At 40.2% G+C, this 12,843-nt stretch overlaps 1 protein-coding gene across 1 annotated transcript; it reads right to left on the bottom strand.

Annotated features, from left to right (window-relative positions):
• Window positions 1–3,742: 3,742 nt before the first annotated feature.
• PSMD12 (proteasome 26S subunit, non-ATPase 12) lies at window positions 3,743–11,993 on the bottom strand. Its single transcript, XM_084298213.1, has 11 exons — window positions 11,818–11,993; window positions 9,689–9,748; window positions 9,328–9,456; window positions 8,636–8,743; window positions 8,246–8,350; window positions 7,672–7,821; window positions 7,381–7,515; window positions 6,707–6,819; window positions 6,155–6,329; window positions 5,553–5,630; window positions 3,743–4,396 (listed from the first exon to the last, which is right to left on the bottom strand). Exons 1-11 carry the CDS (start codon window positions 11,923–11,925, stop codon window positions 4,187–4,189), a joined length of 1,371 nt encoding a protein of 456 aa, XP_084154339.1. The 5' UTR covers window positions 11,926–11,993; the 3' UTR covers window positions 3,743–4,186.
• Window positions 11,994–12,843: the final 850 nt, after the last annotated feature.

The following is a 12,843-nucleotide window of genomic DNA, read 5'->3' on the forward strand; positions in this document are numbered from 1 at the left end:
TCCCAGTGTTTTTAAAAGCTCTTCCTTCTACTTTAATTAAAATAATTAGAAGATTCAGATCATTTTGGTATTGGATTTTCCTAAATACATTTATATTTAAATTTACGTTTAACGCCTCCTAGCTCTTTGAAGAATAACCACCAGCCGAGCCTCTGATGCATTGCCACTGCAAGAAGATACTTGCGCCCAAGAGTATTTTCAATATTCATCAGCAATACATTTATAAAGAGAGAAAAATGTAAATGCAGAAGGAAATAAATTTGAAGAAGAAATCCTTTGCATTTGCAGCTCCAGACTTAAATCAATCCACTTTTCAATTCGACTTTACAGCTATCGTTGACTGTTTCAGTGCCCTACTGAAGGCTGTGCCGGAGGGGAGCATCGTTGGTCCCAGCCTCGACCCAGCAGACGCCATTTCAGGAGGACAAAACCTCTCCTGCGGAACCTGCCCTGAGCCATCTCTGCTGGTCTGCAGCAGCTGCCTGCCTCAGACACCAGCCCCGGCGAGCCTAGATGGCATGCAGTGAGTTAAACATTTTTTCCATGGGTGCTGGGCAGGCCAGGCAGTGCCCTGCAGAGAGGAAGAGGGTAGTTACGGTGAAACAGATAAAGGTGAAAACACAAAACTAACTCTGACTAGGCTGTTGAAGTAGAATTAGTGCTTTTATTTGGAGGTTGGTCGTGTTCAGTAGCTAGTGTACTTTTGTATTATAGATTTTTTTCTGTTAGAAAATGTAAGGAAAGTTTCCTTTAAAAAAAAAAAAGTGGAAAATAGAATGACTTTTTATATAAAATCTTCCATATACCCTCCGGAGTTCATGTTGGGGTGATACAGAAGGACGCTGGGTTTATTTTTCACATAAGCTATCATTAACTTTTGAATCCCTTTTCAGAAAGCATCTCTTTATACAGTACTAGAAAAAAAAAAAAAAAAAGCGTATCTAGTGACTGAGTTGCAGTAGGAAAGATTTGTTCAGTGACAGACATCACTTTTCCTGTTTATTGCTATGTCCGTTGTATTGAACTTCTCAGATTGAAAGCACTGAAAGGCAAAGACTGCTGGAAAAACAGTGGCAACTCAACACTGCCAAAACATCCCGTAAAGGAGCTCGGAAAAGATGATGGCAGCAGGGGAATCCCCAAACTCAGAAAAAGTGCCGTATATAAAACAGCGTGGAGACTGTGACCCTACACCCACTGCTTGTTAGGATCTTGTTACTTAAACTTAACTCTTTGCCCCCATACAAAGTAGGTTTAGATTTTGTGTACTGGTTAATTGTAAAACCAGTCCACAAAAAAACAGAAACCCTAAGTGGTCATGCCAGAGGCTACAGAGAGAGCCAAGAGCTCTTTGGTGGGGTTGGCTGCCAAGCACTTTTGTTCAAGTACTGCCATGGAGCCTGCAAGATTGGAGTAACTGCATTTGTTTCCCTGTGGTACCCCCTCTAAGCTCTTCCATAGTCTTTTTACCAGATAGAAAGATGAGGACTGTTGATCCTAAGCATTCATGAACCTTGGAAATTCTGCTCAAAGTTCGAATCACAAAGCAACTAGCCTGATGGATGAGATCTTCCATCCACAGAACCATAATATAACTAAACTTTGGTTTCAGAACCACTTCTGTTGTAACAGCACAGGAGGTATGCCACTAGCAAGCAGTCACACAATACATGGGAAGAAAAGGACTTCACGTGGCTTTTATTGACATGTTTCAATACAATATTAAAGAATAATGCCAATATTAAAGGATAACTTAAGGAAATAAGCTTAATATATTAACTGCTATTGTAGGAGGTTTCTCTGTCCTTAGTGGGTATTATGTGGAAGTTGCCATCATTCCAACCTCTGCAATCAAACACACCACTACAACTCTACAGGCTGAGTTGAGAAACCAGGTCTTCCCTCAGCACAGGCTAGACATAGACACAGATGTGCTGACTACTCATGTTTCCAGAACTGTCCCAAGTTCCTGGAATCCCCCTGTGCAATGGTCACTAATGGCATTTCATGACAAGAGGAGAGTACTAGACTCTGCTGAGGAATGTGAGTTTTTGTACTGGTTGCAGCACGCTCTTCTGCCCAAGAAGACCAGGAATGGTGGATCACATTTGAGTCTGGGAGCAGAAGAAAAGCAACAGTAGCGGTTGGAAATATCAGAAATGCCACAGTCACAATGGGGAGGCATGAGAAGGACAAAAACAATGAATCTCTGCTGAGCATCATGAGACTTGACAGGATTCAGATCCTCAGAAGTGCAGCAAGTGATATTTCTAGGGACTAATTATAATACTAGGACTAAAAAAAAAAAAAAATCCAACAAATGCAACAAAGCCAAGTTCAATTCTATTTTTACACATTTTAAGATTCTGAAAACTACAGCTTCTTGATGGAAATTTAGTTCAACCTCCAGGGGACTGCAAGGAAGCCCTGTGCAGAAGGTACTAATACATCTAGTCTCCCTACCCTTAAGTCAGAATTCTGTAAATCCTCACTGCTCACAGGACTTCTCCCTATTCTGTGAAGCTAGGAGCCATGCCAAGGACCTTGGAGAATCTAGGCTCTTTGCCAAAAAGCATGAGTTTGAAAACCTGGGGCCACTTAGGGCTACTAGGCTCCCTGCCATGAAGCAAAGATCTGAGCAGAGTTCTGAAAGGTGTGGCACAAATTCTGGAAGAGTTGGAAACTTAGAAACCCCCACTTGCTTCAGGGCTAATGGAAAGCTGCTAGCCAAAACGCCCTAGAGTTCTGGCTCTCCCATGAGCTTCACTGCACACTTGGAATCACAGCTATAGTTTAGTTTCTACATTTTCAAAACAAAACTATTTTAGTTATTTCAAACTTACGCTGTTGCTTTTTTTTTCCCCTTTCTCTTTGGACTTTTGCTTTCCCAGGAAATTCAGAAAACCGATTTCCAGTCTCTGATAGAGTTCACTCCTGTTTCTGGGAAATGGCATTTCTTGAATTCCAATATAGAAAACTCATTTTTCAATCAGTTCCACTTGTGATGTCTAACTTCAAAATACAGGAAACACCATTACAATTAACATGTACCATTAATAAACACATAGCACATTCAGCACAGAATTGCCTCACTGACCCTGCAGCCTAACATGCCACCAGGCATCTTTCACCTCTGGAAAACAAAACAACAGGAGGTCTTTCCCAATAGAAGCTCCAGACTGATTGCAGTAAGAGATGCAATGTTTTTATTGTCCTAGCACACTAGATCTTTATATTTTCCTTTAACTCCCTCAGAAGCACCAACCATGGGAAACTATCAGAAGTTACGTGGTTTACCCTCTGCCACAAACAAGTCAGTGGTAGACCTTAGGTTAGATAGCAACAGCAATGCTTCAGCTTATTAAACAATAAAGTAATCTGTTTCTAGGCAGTCATTAATGTCTAATTATTAGACTGAAGAGTAACGAGTTTTGATTCTCCAGCATGAAAATTCCCCTGGAATTCCTCCAGTGTCCTCTAAAGAACAAATGATCTCAACTTTAATCTTACTACATAATTATCCAAGGATAATATTTCTTCAACACAGACTCCTTAAACACATACAATTTCTACAGTAAGGATATTCAAACTAATTCATTTTTGCCTTTGATCCACAAAATGAGAGTCTTAAGAAGCAAACAGCACTAAGGGGGTTTTGAGGGTACATTGAGGAGAGATGAATTACAAAGTTCAGATGAATGCAATGGTTTAATCCCATACTGTCATGATCAAACATATCCAATGCATTGTTTAAGAAGCTAGCAGGCCTTTATTTTGACCTCTGATATAACGTTGTAATATTAACATCAGTTACCTCAGTGCATGCTACCATTAAACCCTAGACTTTTGTTTTATTTACAGTACGTTCTCTCAATCACAGTCTCAAAAATGAAAATAACCACAGAATCATGCATTAGACAGATACAGGTATAAATGGAAAAGAATAAATCACAAGACTGCTATTATACAGGCAATACCGTTTTATTATGTTCTTTCACCAATTGTAGCAAAAAAAAAAACAACATCTGAACAATCAAGGGAACTTAACTGTCATCAGGAATTATGTTCTAAATTTTAGTCCAGGAAGGTTTGACAGGGAGAAAAAAAACATATACACACTGTAATAATAGTCTCTATTATGAAGATTTAATGCCTTCTTTAAAAGCACTGAGATTATTGAGGCACCTTACTGCAAGTTATGTATCATCTCCTCTTTGGCAATGAGATGCGTGGTTTTGTTAACTAGGGCCATTAGTGAGTTCAGCTTGTGAGACCAGTCATTCAGTATATTGTTTGGATCCTTAGGCCTCTGAAAATTGATAATTCCTGCAAGCCTGTCTACTTTAGCAAAGATGGTCTTATTAACTACTAGGTTAGACAGAAACTCCTCCGATTCCTGCAAAGACAAACAGCACTAAGTCAAGAAAACAGCATTTTCATCTTCAAAGCATCAGAATTCTTCCCAAACAGCATTAAAGCACAAAGAACGAGGTTGTCATTATACTTAAAAGAAATCTATCTGTGGTAATAATGTATTTAAAAAAACAACACAATACTTTAATATTACATATGGGCACAGCAAGCTACTAGCACCATCTATTCACAAGGGTTTGTTTTTTTCCCTCATTTGATCTATATCTGATTATCTTTCATGAAATTAAAAGTTTAATGTACTACACCAACAGACTTTTACACTTTGGAATACTTAGCAACACAGTTATCAGACCAACCCTTCTAACAAGCAAGACAGGAAAATCCCTGTGAATTACAGGTCAGAAATCCTGTATCCTCAATCAAATTTAATCACTCATTGACAAGCGCTTTTTCCCACTGAAATATAAGATAAGAAGCTCCAACATTTAAATATGACCTTGAGCATAAATGAATTTTGAGCATCAGCTTTTGCCATATGGGCACATGCATCATGACATTCAGTTCTGTCTGAATTGAAAAACTGTTGTGCTTTTTTTTTTTTTTTTTTTTAAACTCCCATAAAGGCATGAAAATACACTCAGGGTATTGCATTGAGTAGTAGGGACAAAGTAATAAATATTTGGATTAACATACTACTATTCCCAGCAGGCTTTTCCACTGCTTTTCACATAACTAAAGTTCATTTAACGCTCTGTGTAAATCACTACAGCACACTGTGTTCTTCCTGGTAAAAGCTGAAATGCACTGGTAGCACAAATAGAGAAATAAAACTAAGGATGATGCCAGGAGAGCTGGAAAGATGATACAAAGGCAGATATATGCACAAGTAGCAACAGATACTATATCCATGAACATTCATAAACACAGAAGTATAAATTCTGAGAATTTTGTTCCAAGCAGTGTATTTCTACAATGCTATGTTTTACAGACAATGCAGAAGTAGAATGCAATGATGCTCTATGGCACTACTTTCAAAGATTTTAAGTGTAAAAGAGAGACCAAAATTTGAAATTAAAAGAGAATGTTGCTCTGCTGAGTACTAATATATTTTTACAAACACACACACATATACATTTCTATTCCCTTTATGAAAGGAGTATAAGCAAAGCAATACTTACATCAACAGACAGATCAAGGAGCTGTGCCATTCTCTTCATTGTAATTCTGGTATAATATTTAGCCATTATTCTAATATTCTGGAATAAAAGTGTTCAGAGTAGAGGGTTATGTGTAAAAAATAATTGAAGCAGGCTGCAAAAATATAAAAGTCAATGTTAAAAGCAGATTAGGAGCCGTAGTGCTCTAATGGCAGTCCAGCATAAAGTACGTAAATGAGCTGTGGACCAACAGGTGCTTATAATAGGTATAGGTGCTTGTAATAGTCTCTGTGTGACAAATTATTAAGTAATGAAATCAACCAATTATTAACAATACAAAACAAGACTTAAGTTTTTGCTCTACTGACATTTGAATGCTAAATCTCACAATTTCAGCACAATGTGCTCTTTTTTCTGGCCATTGTGCCAAGTACCCATCTATAATATGCAGGTATGAACAAATAAAAACGTTGAAAAATGTAATATAATGGAAAATGCAACTTATCTGCTGCTTTCCTACATTAAAAGAAAACACCTTTGTGAACAAAATATGTCAAGCAAAAGGTATTTTTGGTTCAGGCATAGCATACATAGCTAGTTCTTAAAGAATCAGACATACTTACATGTTCCACAACTCTATTCTTTAAATCTTTCCATCTCTTTTCACCTTCCTCTGTACAGCCAAAAACATCTGTTGCAGGACTGTCAAGGGATCCTTCTCTCAATTCTTTCCCATATTCTTCAACTAGGGCAGTCCATCGCATCAATTCCATGGTGGTAAATAGTTTGAGGAGGTCTCTAAATGGTTTAGTAAAGGTGATTTAAAATCCTTTACCAATAAGGTTTTTTTCATGCTTAACTAGATTAGCAAAGTATCTTTAAATGTTTTAATTTTATTACCATTAATATTCATTGTTTTTCACAAGTACAATCTCATACTTCACACTATCAGGGGGCAGCTAACGTCAGACAGTGTTTCTAATAATGATTCTTTTCTTACAGAAATGTTTATTTTAACTTTTAACTTGCACAATCATGAAAATTTTGCAGTATTTTTCATACAGCATTAAATTCTGAAATGTTTACAGCAGACTCAACATAAACAGATCTCATTTGCACAGCTACTGTAAGAAATGCTTTTGGCCTAAGAATTGTACATTAGAAAGGGCACTTACTTATACTTCGGGATTTCTTCTAGCTTTTTGTCACTACTAATTCTGTGCACCAAATCAGACTGTTCATTGTCATAAGGTGAAAGAATAACATAAAGAACAACGCTCTTCAGTGCCTGTTCAGTAGAAAAGAGTGTTAATTAAACAGAAGGGTTGAAAACTACTCGCAGAGTTTAGAATTTAACATGTAAAAGGGTTAAGCTAAGCATATTAAAAGCTAAATTGATGTAATCTTGTAAAAATTAACCTTCCTTCACAGTGGTAAATTGATACAGGTTAACTGAAATTTGAACATTACAAATAAATACCTTAAAAAGAATTTAAATACCTAACATTGATATTGCTCACACAACGGTATCATTTAGACTACTTGCAAAGCTGTTTTTAATTTCTGCACTTCCGCAAAACAAAAAAGATAATCTCAAGATTTCAAAGACAATATAGTAAAAAAATATAGTAAAAATGTTAGTTATAAATATTCTTTTGAAATCAACTTTATTATACTCGTTTTCAACTATGCAATTTGCTAAGATAGCCATTAAAAACAACAACAACAGATTTAAGAGCTATTTAATCTGTTGTAAATTCATCTGGTAATGAAATGCATATTTGTCACAGGAAAATACAGACATTTAGTATGTAGTGTTTTTGTTTTGTTTTGTTGTTTGTTTTTTTACCTGCTGCCACTTTTCACTCTCAGCTTGAATACATGGAGTATCATAAATGGCTCTGTAGTGCTTACAGATGGAGAGGTAGGAGCCTTCATGTTGATCCAGCTGGATCATTAGGTTGTAGTATTTTAATTTTAGTTTCTGAAACGGTATCAAACAGTAGAATTAAAACAGCTCTATGAATCATGTAAATTAAATCCAAATGGATTCCAGAAAACAGAAGATTCAAATACATTTGGACCCGAAGAGAAGCATGTTAGATTAAAATAGGGGAAAACAAATCCTCCAACAACTTACTTCCGTGTTTTCTTCTTGAAAAAATTTAGTATTAATTTTTTTGCTGATAATTTGAGTGCGGATATAGTCTTTTACAGCTAGACAGAGCCTCATCTGCTCCAAGATAAATTCTACACGTTCTTTCTTCTCCATTGAACCATAGGTTTCCACCTAAAATTAAAGTTTAACTGTTTAGTACTGTCAAAGTCAAATAATGTAAAATAGACAAGCGTAACATGATTCAAAAAAAAAAAACCAACAACAAAAAAAACTATTTCAGAGTAAGTGAAAATGGAGAAAAGCTTACTCAGTTTTGAATTATAGCCCCTACTCACATGAGAAAAATTCACTAATGCTAAACTCACTGCAATACTTAGCGAATTGAAATTTGTCTTCCAAATGGAAAATATTCCATGCAATTTAACCCCTAGACTAACAAAAGCAGTTAAAACAGAGTTACACTTTCACTCGTAACAGTTAATCTCATTCCAGACATTTCTGCAGATGTACCTGATTATATTTCTAAACAATAATAAAAATTAATACTGACTGCTCATAGATTACCGATGCAATTTTGAGTTGCATGGCAAGTTACCTGCAATTCTTGCAGAATAGAGGCAGCCTCTTTCACTTCACCGTTCTGTTCTTTTATTGTTGCAAGTGTCTTTGTCAGACGAGCACGTTCAATTTCCACATATATCTGAAATTAGAATTGGCAACTTAAATATTGGTATTTTCCAAAGAAGAGCATAAACTCTAAGACCACAACCCTCCTAAGACATATAGTTGATGTTTGCACACAAGTAATTCACTTGTGGTTAATGTAACTGTACGTAAAACTTTGCTAAGTGCAAAAGAAATTAATTTAAACTGCCCATTTCTCTAACAAAATCGAATATGTAACACTTTAAAAAGTGAAAAATAAATGGCACTTTTTAATTCTGTATTAATAATACATCCAAATATCTACTTTGTGGAATCTTACTTTTCCTTCCGTAACCATTCGCAACGTGTCAATTAAGCGCAGTTTGACTGGTAAGTCTGTGATGTCGTCAACGTAAGTGCAGCACTGCTGGACCATTTTAGCAACTGCCTAGTACAGTAACAGACAAGAAAAATATTTTTAGGTTTCTCAAAGGCATTCAAATAAAAACACTCAAAGATAAGCACTACATAAACACAGAACAGAATACACTTTGCACCTTCTTAAATGCAAGTGTTTCCAGCTATCTTGATACCTGATTTCTCAGACAGAACTGAATTCCAGAGTATGACAGTTTCAAAAGCAAGCATGTAAAGTATACACCTTATTTCATCACAATAAATCACAGTAACTATTTAATGTACGCCACATGCGAACATGAAAAATTAAGAATACGTCTACAACTTAGACTGTCTAAGACTGTAAAGATGAACTACTGTCTGAAAGCACCGTCATGCAAAAAGGCACAGCTGTGCTGTCAAGAATGGCAAGATGAACCACATGGAGCTCAGGTACAAAGTAAAGACAGATTAATTCCAGACACGAGTTTCATTATTGGTATTCATATGTCTACAAAAAAATGTCAGCAGAATCTAATTACACTGTACTCTGGCAGGTGCTGGAAAGTCAGAAGTCTCTGCACACAGGGAGGAATCAGATATATACGATGTAGCTCCAAATACGATTTTATTCACCTGTTTTAACTGACTTCTTCTCTTTGACAGAAGAATTATATTTTCATTAAGAGCATCCCAGTCTTTAGCTTCGTAACACATTTTCACTATAGCCACTAAGATCCGTGATGTGGAAACCATGTCAGAGGCCTGTAACAAACAAACAGCACGTTAGTGATGGGATCAACAGCCTGCACACCTCTATCACTTGCACTTCCACGATACAAAGAATAAAAATCTGTTACATCTAGCCTCACTGGTAAGAGCAACAAAAGAGAAGGACTGATACCCCAACCTACTTCACAACTTCAATGCAGTGGGACACAGGGAAACGGGCTGTAGGTCAGCCCAGCAGACACGCTGCACGCCACATGCTACTTACCGTTCGTGTTTGTTTCTCCAAGGAGAGCAGGTTTTCAATGACTTCTTGCAGTCTCCCCTCCTAATACAACAGAATAAAAGAATTATCACCACGATTGAAGAATATGGGTCAGTTTAAATTGAGAGAAGCTCCCATTCTTATGTAAGTAAAAAAAACACAGACTAGCCTGTGCACTAATTTCTATGTATTTAAAAAAAAAAAAAAAAAAGACACACGCACAGCCCTAACATTAAACATGTGGCTAAATGCAGAGATTAAACTAGAAAGGTACCGGTTTTGCCTAACACAAGCTAGAAGTTGTCTGTCTAGAGGAAGAAACCTAGCAAGTTGCAGACAGGTTTGGTTAGCTCATGCTCACCAAGCTAGATATAAGACTGATTTCTTTCCTAACCAAAACAAAGCTTTAAGTGAGAACAGATATGCAAGCAGATACCTTTGCAAAAAAAAAAAACAACACTGTTACTTTAATCCATATTCATCACATCTTAGTCACAGCATATTACAGAAAACACGCACTACACACCTTACAGTCCAGGCATGGAATTACCATAGTCCTGCTTTTGGGGGTTTGAGAACTATATTGGCCTTTTTCAGAGAGAATAAGCTACCATAAAGTACTCTTAAGTCCTAAACTGTACTTCCTAGCAAGTATCTCATGAAAAAATGTTTATATGGGAGAATTTATAACAGCCCATGACAACTTTGGGACAGCAAAATGTCTAGAAACAAGGAGATGAATGACAAAAGAGAAAAAAGGAAAATCTGCTTCTAAAGCGTACCTCATCCTACTGAAATTCTTGCAAACTCTATAGTGGTTTGTCGGGAATGTGGTCAGACTGCCACAACAGAATTCTGTGGCAATGAAGCGCAGCCACGGTGCCCATAGTTATGCAGAGCTCTGCTGGTGGGATCAAACATCTGTGCCTACTCGCCATGCACTTCTGACAGACAGCATTAGATGCAGTTTACCTATCTTCAGGCCTTTAAAATCCTACAACACACTTTATACTCCAGTGTGCCTCTCACATCACACATGGATCTCGCAGAGCACTGGCAGCATGTAAGGAATCCGATGCCATCCTACTGGACCACGAGCAAATCCCATCTGACTGTTCTGAGGTTTGAGATGTGAAAGAACCTCTAGCCTACGTAGCAGAGCCCCAAAGAAATCTCAAGATATGATACACCACGTGCACGATTCCCTCTGAGACCCCATCAGCAACACGCTCAGTGGCTGTGGCTGGGTGTGCCCCCACGTGTGCTCGGCAGACTGTCCCTCAGCACCCTGCCATGGCCCCGGCCCCCCACTCCAGTCTTTTGGGGCACGGACATAACCGAGTGACACGGGTGCAAAGAGCTGCCTGCCCAACCTGACACGGGACCAATTACACCGAGACATCGCTGGCACAGAGCAGGATGAGCAAGCACCTGCCATGCGCCTGCCACACCACGCTGCTGGCGGAAAGTGGCAGCAGCGAAAATCCCCATCCCTGCAGCAAACCAGCCCCATCCCAGCCCCATCCCTTTGCCTCACTCATAAGCCTTCAGCCAGACGTCTGCCTTCATCTCCCCCTGCTGCACACTGACAGCCAAGTGCTGAAGTGGTGCCTGTTTCTTGCAGATAACCAGCGGCAGGACTAGAAAGAATATCCTCATGTTGTGCCAGGGGAGGTTCAGGTTGGAAATGAGGAGCCATTTCTGCTCAGAAAGGGCGGTCAGGCGTTGGGACGGGTTGCTCAGGGAGGTGGCAGTCACCATCCCTGGGGGTGTTCAAGGAAACGCTGGACATGGTGATGGGGACACGGCTCAGTGGGTGACATTGGCGGTAGGGGGACGGCTGGACCGAGCGATCTAGGAGCTCTCTGCCAACCCTGATGACTCCAGGATTTTAGGATCCTCAGCTTCTGCCCTTCCCCAATGAGCTCCGGAGCCCTCAACACGGGGCCGGGGGGCGAGAGGCGGCTGCTGCGGCTGCACCCCCTGCCCTGCCTGTCCCTGCCCTGCCTGCCCCTATCCCTGTCCTGTCCCCGTGGCCCCGCCGGGCCTCAACCCGACCGCGGCCTAGCCCGCCCCGCGCCATGACTCAGCCCATCTTCACCGGCCGCCTTCCTCCCGCTCCCCTCACGCACCTGCGCCAGCCGCTCGCACTCGGGCAGCCGCTGGTCCACCGTCGCGCTGTAATCCACCTCCATTTTGACGATGCGGCCATCGGCCCGCTCCGCGCCTCCCTCCGCCATGGCCGCGGCCCCGCTGCGCGGCCCCCGCCAACACTCACCGGAAGCGGGCGGGCGCCGCGCGCAGGCACGCCCGGGGCAGCCCGGCCGAAGGTCCCCGCTCCCCGTGCTGCGCCGTGCAGGCAGCGCCGCGGACAGCCCCGGCCGCGCCGCAGGCCCCCTGGCGTGAGGCCGCCCGCTGCCTCAGTGCCCTCAGTGCCCCAGGTGGGGCTCGGCGGGTGAGGGGTTTTGTTGCTGCGGGCGTCTCCACAAAGTTCTTGGTGTTTGATAATAAATTACTGCAAGGGAAATGCTCCTCAGTGAGAGCACTGTGTTTCCGAGCATTACTTAAAGCTCGCAGAAAAGCATAAGTTGTCCTGGAATTGTAGTCTGTGCTGTAACAAAACCTTCGTGTGGCAAAGAGGTATTGAGGATAACGGCTTGAGCCTTTTATCTACAGAATTAAGGCTTGATTACTATATCAGCTGTGCTGGTGTAAGGTCAGGGTAACTCAACTGAGAAATTCAGGGCTGTGATACCATATTTTGTGAGAGAACTTCATATATGCTTTCCAATTAGCAAGGGGGAAGCGAAGCTACAGCATAGGCTGTGGACTTCGCATCACTTTCTGGTTGAATTCAAACATTTTATCCATTATCATTAATCATTTGTACTTATTATTTGACCTAAGTAGTGAAAATACATGCATGTATCACGTATGGATAGGGAGCGATGGCTTTCATGTAAGTTAAAAGGCAGATGCTAATCTCACTGAACATCCAGACACAGTGGTTCTGGTTCAGAGAGTGAGTAAAAGACAATCAATGTATGCCGTGGCTGTTATCTTACCTGCATGGGTATGATGGAAGCTGAGGATGCAGCTTTTGCATCCAGTGCAAAAAAAAATTTCCTGAATGGTTCAAATATATATATATATATATT

This window comes from Netta rufina, assembly GCF_964035555.1.
Source record: "Netta rufina genome assembly, chromosome: 19".
Lineage (NCBI taxonomy): Eukaryota > Metazoa > Chordata > Aves > Anseriformes > Anatidae > Netta > Netta rufina.